The sequence below is a fragment of the Corvus hawaiiensis genome, chromosome 6, assembly GCF_020740725.1.
Source record: "Corvus hawaiiensis isolate bCorHaw1 chromosome 6, bCorHaw1.pri.cur, whole genome shotgun sequence".
In the NCBI taxonomy this organism is placed as follows: Eukaryota; Metazoa; Chordata; class Aves; order Passeriformes; family Corvidae; genus Corvus; species Corvus hawaiiensis.
In genome coordinates this window covers 54,349,511-54,363,711 of record NC_063218.1, presented here as the reverse complement: position 1 = coordinate 54,363,711, position 14,201 = coordinate 54,349,511, and the positions used below count along the sequence as shown (strand labels likewise).

The following is a 14,201-nucleotide window of genomic DNA, read 5'->3' as shown; positions in this document are numbered from 1 at the left end:
GGCCACCAGCACACGGCGGGTGTCACTTCTGGTTTATTGATGCCAAAAAGCTCTGCCAGAGCCCGTGTCCCACCTCAGCTCTGGCCAGGATGGCAGCAGGACACTGGGCCTGGAGCAGGCTGGATTTTGGTATTGCTAGCACCCTGAGCACCTCGCTCTGCCTGGCCAGCCACCACGGGGATGGGCTGTGCCGCTCGCTCCCGGGGCTCGGCACCCCGAGCCAGCAGCAGGACCCCCCTACTCGGCAGCAGATGCCGGATCCAGGCTAGGCACAGGATACTGCAGGAAGTGCATCACCGCCCTCGCCACCTTCTCCGGGGCAATGTTGTAGACAGGGTGTGTGGCTTGCTGTGGGAAAGAGAGGGATGGAGGATGTTAATCACGGACTCCTAGAATGGTTTGGGTGGGAAGGTACCTTAAGGATCATGTAGTCCAACCCACTGTGCACAGGGAATCTTCCGCTATCCCATGTTGCTCCAAGCCCTGTCCAGCCTGACCTTGGACACTTCCAGGGATGGGGCAGACACAGTTTCCCCTTTTCCAGTTTGAAGCCATTCCCCCTTGTCCTGTCACTCCAAGCCCTTGTCCAAAGCCCAACTCCAGCTCCCTTGTAGCTCTTTAGGCCCTTGAAGCAGCTCTAAGCCCTCCCTGAAGCCTTCTCTTCTTTAGGCTGAACCCCAACTCTCCACTGCCATAGGATCTGACTTTCTCAGTGCTGTGGAGCCCTGGAAGCTCATCCCTGCCCACCCCAGAAATACCTAGCGCTTACCAGGCAATTCTCAGGGATACCCAGGACCACCTCATTGTGGAGGTCTCCACTTCCGAAGTGCTGTGCAATGGCCAGCCCGCTCAGGCAGTAGCAGGTGTGGTAGAAATCCCGGGATCTGCATCCAGAGAGATATTGGGATGGTGAGGGGGAATCTGGGGTTCCAGGCAGCCCTGTATTCCCCCCTGCACTCACTTTCCTGGCTTATCCAGCAGCCCGCCGGCTGGGCACTGGCAGCACAGGAGAATGTATTCCTGCAGTGCCAGCTGGTCAAACATCCAGTGTGCCATGCTCAGCGCTGGATCGCCTGGAAGAGGAACCCAAAGGAGAAACACCAGCGAAGATGTTAAATCCCTGGAGATGCCATTCTGGGGACAGAGGAAGCCTGTGGCAACTCACCCCTGGCATGGAGTGCCCGATGGAGCAGGGGCAGGAGCCCGGCTTGCCAAAAGGAGTAGCACCCGTCCACCAGCTTGTTGCAGCGGCCCTGGAATCCACCCTCGAAGCGCATCTGCCGCCCGGTCACCCAGTGCTGCAGGGTGATGGGAGCCAGTGTGGGACCAGAGATCCCAGGCGGGATGAGACTCCCAGCATCCCAGCGAGGGGTCACTCACCAGCAGGCTCCGGAGGTTCAGCAGATGTTCCTGCTTGAGGATGACCAGTGCAGCCACGCCGCAGAAGGTGTAGCCGCCATGTGCCTCCATGCCTGGCACGCCGCCGATCCCGCCCTCCCAGTTCTGACACCTGTGGGAGCAGGGTCAGGGTGGCAGGGACGCTGGGAATGCCATCCCCTGTCCTCCACCTGTCCCCAGATCTCACCTGGCGATCCACTCAGCTGTCCCAGCGAAGAGCGTGGGTGTCAGGATGTTGGTCAGCGAGGCCACTGAGGCAGCGCAGTAGGCGCTCCTGCAGGAAAAGGGTGCTCAGAAATTCAGGAGATGGGTGCTCAGGGATGTGGCACTGGCACCCCAAAGTGGCACCAGCTCCCCGCCACAGCTCCGGCTCCCCATAATGGCACAAAGTCCCTGACCCAGCTAGCTCTGCACAACAGCACCCTGCCATGGCAGTAGTTCCTGTCACTGGCCCCCTGCCATGACACAAGCACCCAAAACAGCACTGGCTCCCCAAAGCTACACCTCCCCATGGCACTGGCTCCCCACCATGGTACCAGCTCCCCAAAACAGCACTGGTACTCCAGTATGGCACCAGCTCCCTGACACCTACTCCCCAAAACTGCCAGCTCCCCAAAACACAACTGGGTCCCCAAAACTGCACCCTGCCATGGCACTGGCTCCTCAGAACAGCACCAGCTCCCAGCACTTGCTCCCCAAAACAGCACTGACTCCCCAAAACTGTACCCCAAATCCCCACCATAGCACCAGCTCCCCAAAACGATACTGGCTCTCAAAAACATCGGCAGGTCCCAGCACTGAATCCCCAGAATGGCACCAGCTCGCCATCATAGCATCCACTCCCAGCACTGGCTCCCCAAAATGCCCAGGCCCTCCAAAACAGCCCCCCCAAGCAGCCCTCACCCACCTGACATCCACTTCTCCACCCACGTGCATGAGGAAGGAGCCATCCGGCTGCTTCAGTGAGTGCAGGTATTCCAAGAGCTTCTTCCTGCAGGAGCCAGCAGCCATGAGAGGAGGGACACACACCTCACCTTCCCCCCAGCTCCCCCGGCCCCCCGGACCTGTCGATGATGCCGAAGGCCTCCTCAGTGCCGATGATGCAGAGCGCGTTGACAGCGGCGTAGGTGGGGGCGAGGTGGGGGTGCTGGCCAGGACCCCCCCCAAATCCACCCTGGGGGCTCTGGCAGCGCCTCAGGAACTGGCAGACGCTGCAGAAAGGTGGGGAAGGGGCACAGTGTCACCTGTGTCACCCCGGTGGGGTGACATATCCCCTCCCAGCCTCGTGAATCCCCCTGAGGTCAAAGCCGGGGGTGTCACCCTCCCATCTCCGTCGTCACGAGGAAGCCGCCGGAAGAATGGGCGGCATTGACGGTGGCAGGGAGACAAAGCGCTCCTTTGCTCTGGGGACAGCGGGAGGTGGCACCTCTGGAGTCACGCGGGTGCCCCGCGGGGACAGTGGCCATGGTGGGGTCCCCCCGGCTCTCCCCACTTACTCAGAGGCCACTGACTCGGGAATGGGCTCATCCAGCAGCTCCAGGCTGTGCAGGATCCAGTAGCAGAGCCAGGGGCGGCTGGCATCCAGACACTGCAGGGACAGAGGGGACAGTCAGGGAATGGCACTGGACACAGCAGGAGCAGGCGGGAGTGAGGAGACAGACAGGAGAATCCCCAGAGCATCACTGGGATGAGCATGGGCACACAGGGAATGCTGTGTCCATTCTGGGGCTGGCAAACCCCCGGCGACAAACAATCCTGGTGACAGCCCCAGGGCAATGGGTTCACCCCAGCCAGTGGCTCCAGGTGGGATATCTGGCATTCCTGGTACCTCATAGGCTTCAGTGAGCTGCCGGAGGCCTCTTTTCAGGTAATGGAAGTGCTTCTCCCGCTGCAGGACGTACCTGGAATACAGAGAGGACAGGATGAACAGGTAGGGTGTCCTGAAAAAGCAGGGGGACAGTGGCAGGAGGGGCAGAATCCTACTGCAGCACCCACTGGAGTCGAAAACTTTTTTGGAATGGGAATTATTTATGGTTATTGAGAATTTTGAAACTCACTGTGAGGAGTGATGGTTTGTCCTGTAGGCATCATAGACCTCCTGCACGATGTCCTCCACCTTGGACTTGTCAGGAAAAATGGGAATAAAGACTATGCTGAGCTCTGGAAAGAGGCTCCGCACATCCCAAACACAATCCCCACTGAGCCCCGCAGCTTCTCCCCCATCCCAGGGGTTTATCCGACTCACAGCCCCATCTCACCCAGAAAAACCAGAGTAAGAATTCCCAGGAGTTTTGTGCCCCGATTTATGCCAGAATCCAGCACCATCCTGTGCTGCTTTACAAATCCAGCTTGAGTTTGGTTCATCCCAAGACTGCTATGGGAAACACCCTCCTCCCGCTCACGCTGGGATGACCAGGGACTTGGACACCCTAAGCCAGGGTAATCCTCAAGAAAATACCCCGGGATCAGCCTCAGGGGTGAGGAGGGGCCGCACGGGGACCTGCATTCACGGCACTGTGTCCTGCCAGGACGGAACTGAGCAAGAACCCCATGGATTGGGAAATCCGGAGTCACTTTTTACCCCGTTCCAGCCCCCGGAGGAGCTGCCAGGGCATAGGTCAGGACAGAGGGACGGAGGGGAGAGTCTGGCTGCCCCAGGACCCCTCACCCTCCCCAGACTGGTTCTGGGGGACGTGTCCCGCGGGAGCTGCCGTGGCTGGTGGGCGTCAGCACCGCCGGGCCCCTCAAAACACTGGTGGCTGGGGTGTTGTCACAGGGGGTGTGGGGACACTAGTTGCGTGGGGATGCTGGGATAGGAATCACCCAGTCCCACGGCACCCCTGAGCCCCGTCCCAGGGGAGACCAAAGCCCAGCCCCACGGCAGCCCGGCACCCCACACCCCAGTTCCATGGCACCCCAAAGCCCAGCCCCACGACACTGCACACCCCACCCCCCCGGCACCCCACGCGCCACGCTGCAGCCCCTGGCGCTCCCCGGCACCTGCTCGGCGGAGGTGCAGGTCCGCAGCCCATCGTCCCGCAGCCGCCGCCGCCCGCCGGGGCCGGGGGCCGCTCCCGCCATGCTGCGGCCGCGGGGGCAGCGGGCGACGGCGGCCGGGAGGGGACGCGCGGCCGCGCTCCTGGCCACGCCCACCACGCGTGACCGCGCCCCTCCCGTGTGACCGCGCCCCTTCGCTCTTGGCCACGCCCCCGCCGCCCAGCCCCGGCGCGCGTGCGCGGAAGAGCCACACCCCCCCCCCGGGCGGCTGCGTCGTCGTGATGTGACGTCATGTCTTGCATCATCATAGAATCCACGGGTTGGGTTGATAAGAACCTTAAAGCCCATCCAGTTCCACCCCCTGCCATGGGCAGGGACACTGGGACACCTTCCACTAGACCAGGTTGCTCCAAGCCCTGTCCAGCCTGGCCTTGGACACTTTGAGGGATGGGGCAGCCACAGCTGCTCTGGGAAATCCATTCCAATGCCTTACCACCCTCACAGTGAAGAATTTCTTCCCAATATCCAATCAACACCTCCCCTTTTCCACTTTGGAGCCGTTCCCCCTTGTCCTGGCACTCCATGCCTTCATCCTAAGTCCCTGTCCATCTCTCTTAGAGCCCCTGTAGGCACTGGAAAGGGCTCTTAGCTCTCCCTGGAGCCTTCTCTTCTCCAGGCTTAGCAATCCCAGCTCTCCCAGCCTGTTCTTAGCCCTCGGAGCATTTCTCTGGCCACCTCCGGACTTGCTCCAGCAGCTCCATGTCCTTCCCATGAAAAGGATTTTAGGGCTGGACACAGTTCTCCATGTGGGGTCTCACCTGAGTGGGGCAGAGGAGGACAATGCCCCCATCACCTGTTGCCCACACTCTCAGTGACACAGCCCAGGACATGGGTGACTTTCCAGGGCTGCCAGCACACGTTGCCAGGTCGTATCCAGCCTCTCATTCCCCAGTAGCCCCAAATTCCTCTCATCTGGGCTGTTCTCCATCCCATCACCCCCATCTTGCGCTGATCTCAGGAGCTGTCCTGATCCATGAGCCAACCCTGCCCTTGGCCTTGTTGACCCCCACGATGTTCCCATGGGAACCTTGTCCCTGGACAGGACAACCTGGACAACCCACCCTTGTCCAGGTCCCGCTGGGTGCCATCCCATCCTTCCTAAGTGTCACCAGTTCCCCTGGTGCAGCTCTGTGTCACCCCAGTGTCCCCTGCTGCACCCCTCTGTCCCCTTCCCAATGCCCTAGAGCAACCCCTGGTGCACCCTTGGTGCTCCCAGAGCCCCCGGAGTCCCCACTGGTCCCCCTGGTACATCCCCATCTCCCACCTCCCCTTTTCCAGAGCATCCCCAACGTATCCTACGGTGCATTCCTGGCTCCGTCCCCCTGTTCTCCCCAGCTCCCTTCTCAGTCCATCCCCCGTGTCGCCGCCCAATTCCCCACGGCATCTCCCGTGTATCCCTGGTGTATCTCCGGTGTCCCCTCCCCGCTCCCCACAGCATCCCCCGGTCCATCCCCGGTGTCGCCCCCCTCGTTTCCCCCCCCGGTGCCCCCTCCCGCCGCCACCGCCCCCGCCCCGCCCCGCCCCGGTGCATCCCCCGGTGCCAGCCCGGCCCGGCGCGGCGGCGGCGTAGCTCGCGGCCCCGGAGCGGCCCCGGTGTGGCGGCGGCGGCGGCGGCCCGGGCCCGCCATGGCCAAGCAGTACGACGTGCTGTTCCGGTTGCTGCTGCTCGGGGACTCGGGCGTGGGCAAGACCTGCCTGCTCTGCCGGTTCACCGACAACCAGTTCCACCCCGCCCACATCTCCACCATCGGTACCGGCAGCGGCAGCGCACGGCGGCCGCGGGAGCGGGGAAACGGGGAACCGGGAGCATCGGGGAAGCGGGAGCAGTGGGGAGGCTCAGCACCGGGGAAACGGGAGCATCGGGGAACCGGGCAACCAGGAAGACTGGGAGCCACAGCACCGTGGAAACGGGAAGCCAGAGAACCGGGAGCACCGGGGAAACGTGAAACCGGGATCATCAAGGAATCGGGAGCAATGGGGAGGCGCAGCACCGGGTAACCGGGCGCACTGGGAGCCGCAGTACCGGGGAAAAGGGAAACCGGGGAACTGGGGAGCCATGGGCGCCACGAAACCGTGAGTACTGGGAAGCCGCAGCACTGGGGAAACGGGAAAATGGGCAACCGGGGAGCAGGAAAACCGTGGGAACCGGAGAACCGGGAGGACAAGGGAGACGCAGCAACCGAGAAATGGGAACCCAGGGAACGGGAAAACCGTGAGCATCGAGGAACCGGGACTACCGAGGAACTGGGAAGCCACAGGATCGAGGAAACGGGAAACCAGGGCAGCCGGCAGTCGTGGGAACCGAGGAACCGGGGAGTGGTGGGCACGGGAAAACCGGGGGCACCGGGAAAGGGTTAACCGTGGGCACTGGAGAGCTGCAACACTAGGAACATGGGGAAACAGGTAACCAGAGAGCGGGAAAACCGTGGGCAGCGGGTAGAGGGAAAACCGTGGGCTCCAGGGAAGGGGAAAACTGTGGGAACCTGGAGCATCGGGAGTCGCAGCACCGGGGAACCGGGAAGCCGTGGGCATCGGGAAACGGTAAAACCGTGGGCACCCGCAAGCCGGGACCACCGGGAAGCTGCAGCACGGGGAAACTGGGAACCCGCGGGCTCCGGAGAGCCGCGGCTTCAGGGAACCGGGAGTATATGGGAGCCAGGAAATCATGGGCACAGGAGAACCAGGAGGACCGGGCACCTCTGGCGCAGGGGAACCGGGAGCAGCGTGCAGCCGGGAACTGGGAGCACTGGGCAGCCACAGCACCGGGAAGCCGTAGCACTGGGGAACTGGGAGCACTGGACAGATGCAGCACCAGGGAACTGGGAGCACCAGGATCACCATCTGGCACCGGGGCCTCCTGCCAGGCCAGGCACCGGCTGTGGGGACCAGCACCAGGCCATGGTGGGGCGTGGGGTGGGTCAGGACGGGTGCGGGGACCAGAGGGCCCCCAGTGACAGCAGCTCCTGCGGAGGGGAACACCAGGACGCCCCACAACCTCTCCCATTCTAACCCCAGGCGTTGACTTCAAGATGAAGACCATCGAAGTGGATGGGATCAAGGTGCGGATACAGATCTGGTGAGTGGCAGCGCTGGATCCCGGGGTGAAGGGGGAAGGAATTTTGGTGGGTCTGAGTCCCGCTCCCCCCACCCAAGGTAGGGGCTGAGCCCTGCCCAATTCATGCCATGGGTGGCAGCACTGACCCGCTGTCCCCGGGCAGGGACACAGCCGGCCAGGAGCGGTACCAGACCATCACCAAGCAGTACTACCGGCGGGCACAGGTACGGGGGTTCCCTGTCCTGGTGCACAGGAGAGGGGAAACTGAGGCACAGTTTTGGGGTGTCAACGGCTGCCCCCCCCACCCCCTGCAGGGCATCTTCCTGGTGTACGACATCAGCAGTGAGCGCTCCTACCAGCACATTGTGAAGTGGGCCAGCGACGTGGATGAGGTGGGGGTAAACGAGGGGAGGTCCAGAGGTTCCCCAGTCGTGTGTGTGTGGGGGTCCTTACACTGTTCCTCTGCCCAGTATGCACCTGACGGCGTCCAGAAAATCCTCATCGGGAACAAGGCAGATGAGGAGCACAAGAGGCAAGTGCCCAAAGAGCAAGGGCTGCAGGTGAGCGGGGGCTGCTCTGTGCCCCCCCCCCGGGGGCAGGACCCCTCCTGCACCCCCAGCATGGCCAGCCATTCCCTGATCCCCTCTGCACTCGGGACCCTGACAGCCCTCCTGCAGCCCTACCTCTATCCAGGACCCCCAAGCATCCCCAGCCCCTCCCAGCACAACCAGGGACCCCCCACCCTCTTGCAGTCTGTACCCAGGCACCCCAGAAACAGCTCCCCCAGTGCCCAGGAACCCTCTTTCCCTCCACCCCTGCGGTGGTTGTGCACCCCCAAGGCTCCCTCTTCCCCACTTGCAAAATGTTCAGGGACCCCTAACCTCTCCTTGCACCACCAGCATGGTCTCCTGCACTCCTGAAGCACAAAGTGACCCCCTCGGTGTCCCCCTTGGGACCTCTTGACCCCCAAAGCACCCAGTGTACCTCCCTGCAATCCCGGCATGGCCAGACCCTCCACAAGCCCCCCCTGCATTCCACATGGACCCCAATAGCCTTCTTGCAGTCCTGCCTTTATCCAGGGATCCCCGTGCTCCTGCAGTGTGAACCCAGGGACCACTGACTCCCCCTGCAGCTCTCAGAGCATCCAGGAAACCCCTTTACTGCCCAGTGCACCCCCAGGGTTCCAACGACTCCCAACCCCTCCCTGCACCTCCATCGTGCTCCCCTGCACCCCTAAAGCACCCAGTGCCCCCCAGTATCCCTCCCAGTGACCTCTGGACCCCAAAGCACCCAGCGCCCCTCCCAGGGCCCCCTACACCCAGCACCCAGCCCCTATGCCAGCCACCCCCCACAGTTCTCCTGTCTGTCCGTGCCCAGCTGTGCACGTTCCAGAGAGGGGGGCCAGGGGTATTGAATCCCCCCTGCCCTCAAATCATGCTACCCCCCTCCCCCCCCCCGCCAAACCCCTGGTGCCGCAGCTGGCCAGGGAATACGGGATGGATTTCTACGAGACCAGTGCCTGCAGCAACCTCAACATCAAGGAGGTATGAAGGAAATGAGGGGGCTGGAGGGGTTCTGAGGGGGCTGGGGTTGCCCTGGGCAGGTTAGGGGGTACTGGAGGGGTCTTCCAGGTTCACCTCACCCCTCTCCCACAGTCCTTCACGCGGCTGACGGAGCTGGTGCTGCAGGCGCACCGCAAAGAACTGGATGAGCTGCGGGGGCTGCCCTGTGCCCCGACCCTGGCCCGGCTGGAGGAGGACGAGCAGCAGCCCCTGGGGAGCGAGGACACCCCGAAAACCTGCTGGTGTTGAAGGCTGGGACCCCCCTGACCCCTCCTCCCCAGGCTGTATCAGGGGGCGTGGTGGGGGCAGGATTGGGGCAGCTCCCATGGAGTGGGGGGCTACACAGGACACTCCCAGGACAGGGGGATGGGAAGGTGGCAAGGGGGCCCCCCATCCTGGCACCTGTGCTTCCCTCAGTTTGCGGGTGGGGTGGGGGCTGTCCAGGCGCTGTGTGCCTACCCCATGCCCACCCCGTGCCCGTGGGACCCCTGGTTTTACACAGTGGTTTGCAGAATAAAGGTGATGCTGGAGGGGCTGGTGGTCCGTGTGCTCCGGGGGGGCTGCGGGCACAATGCCATCGTGGCAGGCGCAGCCTGGGCATGGACACCTGAGCAGTGATCAATAATTGAGGGTGATCTGGGGCTGCTGGGATGGTGTCCCCTTTCCAGGCTGGGCACAGCGGCATGGGGCATGGTGCCCGTGGGGTGCCAAGGCCACCACCATGGCCCACCAAGCTACCAACTCAGCTCCAGCTGTGGGGACAGGGCCAGAAAGCTTGGTGGTGGCACTGGAATGAGCCAGCAGTGGGATGGTGGCAGGCTGGGATGGGTGGTTACTGGGATGATGGTGGGCACTAAGATAGTGGAACCCACTGGGATCTAGGTGGACAACGGTGGGCACCACAGCAGATAGGCCCAAGGGTGGAGCTGGCACTGGGACCAGTGGGCCCTGTGACAGGTGGGCACTGAGATGGGCAGCACAGGAAGCCCCAGAGGTGATGCCATGGCAGCACCAGGCAAGGAGTACTGGGGCACTTGTGCCCTCCTCCTCCATCCCACAGAGCCCCAGTTCCCCGATTCCTGTTATTCCCCAACTCCTGTTATTCTCCAACTCTCACTGGCATTCCCAACCCTCGGGAACATGCTGTGCCCCCTCCCAGCATCCCACATCCTGCAGGCACTGGGATGAGCAGCCGCACCGCGCCGTGCCATGAATTATTGAGGCAGGTAGAGCATCACCTTGGCCCTGTGCCATCTTCCTCCTTCCATGGGTGGGATGGGCGGCTCCGGTTTCTCCCGAGCCGCGGCAGGGCCTGGAGACCTTTGGACCATGACGTGAGCACCGGGAAGCCCTTAAGAGGCAGCACAGGGCACAGGCACAAGCAGCCGCACGCCTGCAGCCATGACCGTCCCCATCGCCAAATCATTCTACGACCTGAGCGCCACCTCCTTGCAGGGGGAAAAGGTGGATTTCGGTGTTTTCCGGGGCCGTGTAGTCCTGATCGAGAACGTGGCATCGCTCTGAGGCACCACAGTGCGGGATTACACCCAGCTCAACCAGCTCCAAGCCCGCTACCCCCGGCGGCTGGTTGTGCTGGGCTTCCCCTGTAACCAGTTTGGATACCAGGTAAGTCCTGTGAGCTACGAGGCAGGGGGTGAGGAGCTGGGAAACACAGGGCTCTGGATTTCTCCTTTCCTGCCATAGGAGAACGGCACCAACGAGGAGATCCTCAACACCCTAAAGCATGTGCGGCCCGGGGGTGGCTTTGAGCCCAACTTCACCCTGTTCCAGAAATGTCAGGTGAACGGGAGCGACACCCATCCCGTGTTTGCCTACCTCAAGGCTCACCTGCCCGCACCGGCCGACGAGGCCGCACACCTGATGGCCGAGCCCCGCTTTGTCACCTGGAGCCCTGTGCGGCGCTCCGATATCTCCTGGAATTTTGAGAAGTTCCTGGTGGGGCCCGAGGGGGAACCGTTCCGGCGCTACAGCCCCCGTGTGCCCACAGCCCAGCTGGAGCCTGACATCCAGCGTCTCCTCAAGCTGGCCAAGTAATCCCAGCTCCAGCGTGATCCTGGCTCTGGTGTGATCCTGGCTCTGGTGTCACCCCGGGATGGCCTCAGCTCTCCGCAGGGTGACAGCCCCCTCCGAAACCTCCATGGGGAGGGGGCTCGATGGGGGCAGAGGGTTGGAGCCGCTGGGGTGGTGCGGGCTGGTGGCAATAAATGAGCTGGAGGGAGCATGCCCAGATCTGTGTGGTTTTTGGGAGTGTAACTGGATTCATAAGGTTTTTGGGAACATACCCATACCATGTGGTTTTTGGGGGCTGTTGGGGCGAGCAGGAAAGAGGAAGCATCCCTGAGGTGCCAGATCCAGGAAATGGTGGCTCAGGGATAGGTGGGTGCCAGGCCGGTTGCACCCAGTTCCCCGTGGGGAACTGGTTGTTGGGGCTGGGTGCCAAGAGCAGCACCTCACCCACCCCAGGGCAGTGATTTCCCACACCCAGCTCCTTCCCGCCTCAGGAATATGGAATTCCCAGCAGGGCATGGCCAGGTTACAAACCCCAGGGCAGGGGGAAGTGACCCCAAACCAACTCCTTGGGAAGGGAAAATGATTCAAGTCCTTTCTCTGCAGGGTTTAAGAGAGCACTGGGAGAGTGCAGTGGGCTCTCCAATGCTGGGAAGGGCTAAGGAGGAATTCCACAGGCTCCTGTGATGAAGAAAAGTCCCCTGCATCAGACCCCAACACCCTTCACCAGCTCCAGGGAGTGAAGCCCACCCCCCAAATACTCCTGCCTGTGCCACCAAGCTGTCACATGTCACATTTATTGCCCTACACATGAGAGCTCCTGAGGCGGGATGGGGTGGGAATCCCTTTGGATACTGTTTTGGGGACCCCTTTATGTCTTCAGCACATGGGGGGCTCAGGCCGTGGCACTGCATCCCATCCCTGCAGTCAGGGTTGGAGCCAAAAGGCTCCAGAAACATGGGAGCATCCGGTGTCAGGTGTTCACTGCATCCAGGCTGGAAGTTTGGAGGAGCGAATCATGTTAGGGACACTGTGGTCCCCAGGTATTACAGTTCCAGGGATCCAGGGATCTCCCAGAGCTCCTGGAAGCTCATCCTGGGATACACGTGGGGATCAGAACAGCGGGGTCATCTGGCGAGGGTCGTCAGGCAGGATGCTGACGGAATCCTCAGCACGGCCGCAGAGCAGGCACAGCATGGTATATTCCTGGGGGAAGGAAAAAGGGGGGGGGGGGGGGGGGGCTGGAAAAAGGGGGGCTGCCACGGCCCTGCTCCCCCACAGGGAAACCCGAGCCAGATCTGGTACCCGATCCCCAATTGCAATCCGAGCCAGGGGATCTTGTTTCCAGCCCCACTGGCTCCCCTGAGCCCTTTTTCCAGCAGTTTGCTGCATAGGAGATGTGCCAGGAATGAGGAATGGGGGTCACAGCCCCCTCCCATCACCCACATTCCCATGCCAGCTGCGCTGGGCTTCCCCCACAAGGCACAGATTAGTGCTGGGGGGACTCCAGGTAGCCCTGAGCACAGGGATGTGGCTCTGAATCCTTTGAGGCTCCATCCCAGGGAAGGTGGGAATCAGCCCATGGAAGGGTAGGTCTGGAATTCCGGAGGCAGAGGAGCTGGGAAGGGCTTCTGAGGGACAAGAGGCAAACCTGGTAGTCATCCACTATGCTGAAGGTGTACTCATGGCGTGCAATCAGGTGGTGGCAGTTCTTGCACAGGTCTGTGGGGCAGGGGACAGTGGGGTGAGGGGACATGGACACTGTCCCTGGGGTATCCCCCCACTCCCCATCTCTTGGGACAGGCCTCAATCCTCTGTGCCTGCCCTCACCCCTGGGGCAGAGATGTCCCAGTCCCCAAAGCATGAAGCCCCCAAAATTCCCCTCCCAGCAACACACCTCCCTTAATGCCCATTGGCGGCTCCCTGACACTTCCTCTAAAACCGGAGACCCCCTTCCTGGGCATCCACCATTCCCATCCTCAGGAACCCCCAAATATTGAGACCCCAGATTTCCCCTACTCAAACTAATCCTCCCTTAGGCCTCCCCCTCCTCTGACCTCTGAGCCCCCCCCCATCACGCCCCACGCCCCAGGACTCCCTCCCAGCCCTCAAGACATCCCAGAATCCAAATGTTACCCCCAGCCCTCAACCTTCAAGGCCTCCACCTGTGCCCCCCAGCCTTCAAGACCCCCAGATCGCAAAGGTCCCCTCCAGCCCTCTCTAACCCTCAACATCGCCCAAGCGCTAGACTCCAAAGGTCCCCCAATGCCCTCAGCATCCCTCAAGACCTTCAAGACCCAAGGTCTCTCCCAGCACTCAACACTCCCGGACCCCCGACCCCTCCCAGCCTTCAAGCCCCCCGCCCAACCTTCCGCGATCCCTGAGCCCCAGGCCCCAAATGTCCCCCTCAGGCCTCAAAGAGCCCCAGACCCCAAAGGTCCCCTCAGGCCCCCCAACCTTCAAGAACCCCAAGACCCAGATCCCAAAGGCTCCCCCACCCCCTCAAGCCTCCCCGGGCCCTCATTCCCCCGGTGCCCCCCACCGCACGGTCATAGGTGACGATCTCCTCCCCGTCGTGCAGGCCCGCGGCCCGGTTGCCGACCAGCACGAAGTCCCGGCGGCCGCACTGCGCGCACCCCACGAAGTTCAGGAGGAAAGATCCGCCCTCCAGGCAGGTGGTGCCCTAGGGCGGGAGCACAGGCTGGGACCGGTGCCGGTGCCGGTGCCGGTGCCCGGGGCGGTGCGGGAGCCCCCCGCGCCCCCCTCACCCGCTCCGGGTACTCGGTGCCCACACAGCCGCCGCACATCTCGCGCCGCCCTCACCCGCAGATGCCGCGAGAGCTGCGCCGAGGGGCGGGGCTCAGCGATGGGGCGGGGCTCGGGCGCCGGGCGGGGCGGGGCCTGGGGCGGAATGGGCGGGGCCTGAGGGAGTGGGCGGGGCCTAAGGCGCCGCGGGGCTGCTTGGGGCAACCGGGAATAACCGGGGGGGCCTGGGCTAGTCGGGCACCCAGGGCTAGTGGGGGAGACCTGGAGTGACCTGGGGAGCTTCCAGGGCTAGCGAGGGGCACCCAGGGCTAGCTGGGAGCTGCCTGGGATTAGCT

The 14,201-nt window shown here is 62.8% G+C and overlaps 4 protein-coding genes across 10 annotated transcripts; 2 read left to right on the top strand and 2 right to left on the bottom strand.

Annotated features, from left to right (window-relative positions):
- Positions 1-15: 15 nt before the first annotated feature.
- FNTB (farnesyltransferase, CAAX box, beta) lies at positions 16-4,502 on the bottom strand. The gene is made up of 12 exons (XM_048305652.1): positions 4,399-4,502; positions 3,456-3,520; positions 3,227-3,299; positions 2,895-2,986; positions 2,463-2,609; positions 2,306-2,389; positions 1,586-1,672; positions 1,381-1,510; positions 1,166-1,298; positions 962-1,073; positions 770-884; positions 16-348 (listed from the first exon to the last, which is right to left on the bottom strand). The coding sequence occupies exons 1-12, from the start codon at positions 4,477-4,479 to the stop codon at positions 238-240; spliced, it is 1,230 nt and encodes a 409-aa protein (XP_048161609.1). The 5' UTR covers positions 4,480-4,502; the 3' UTR covers positions 16-237.
- Positions 4,503-6,014: 1,512 nt separating this feature from the next.
- RAB15 (RAB15, member RAS oncogene family) lies at positions 6,015-9,605 on the top strand. Of its 7 annotated transcripts, none has more exons than XM_048305655.1 (7): positions 6,015-6,205; positions 7,471-7,531; positions 7,674-7,734; positions 7,825-7,902; positions 7,981-8,070; positions 8,989-9,054; positions 9,166-9,605. In XM_048305655.1, exons 1-7 carry the CDS (start codon positions 6,082-6,084, stop codon positions 9,319-9,321), a joined length of 636 nt encoding a protein of 211 aa, XP_048161612.1. In that variant the 5' UTR covers positions 6,015-6,081; the 3' UTR covers positions 9,322-9,605. The 7 variants fall into 7 exon arrangements, with proteins under 7 accessions (XP_048161612.1, XP_048161615.1, XP_048161614.1 ...); XM_048305658.1 differs by lacking the exon at positions 6,015-6,205 and adding an exon at positions 6,222-6,449; XM_048305657.1 differs by lacking the exon at positions 6,015-6,205 and adding an exon at positions 6,222-6,528.
- Positions 9,606-9,708: 103 nt separating this feature from the next.
- Positions 9,709-11,311, top strand: GPX2 (glutathione peroxidase 2). Its single transcript, XM_048305664.1, has 2 exons — positions 9,709-10,698; positions 10,777-11,311. Exons 1-2 carry the CDS (start codon positions 10,474-10,476, stop codon positions 11,125-11,127), a joined length of 576 nt encoding a protein of 191 aa, XP_048161621.1. The 5' UTR covers positions 9,709-10,473; the 3' UTR covers positions 11,128-11,311.
- Positions 11,312-11,881: 570 nt separating this feature from the next.
- Positions 11,882-13,975, bottom strand: CHURC1 (churchill domain containing 1). Its single transcript, XM_048305665.1, has 4 exons — positions 13,869-13,975; positions 13,648-13,783; positions 12,752-12,822; positions 11,882-12,306 (listed from the first exon to the last, which is right to left on the bottom strand). The coding sequence occupies exons 1-4, from the start codon at positions 13,905-13,907 to the stop codon at positions 12,214-12,216; spliced, it is 339 nt and encodes a 112-aa protein (XP_048161622.1). The 5' UTR covers positions 13,908-13,975; the 3' UTR covers positions 11,882-12,213.
- Positions 13,976-14,201: the final 226 nt, after the last annotated feature.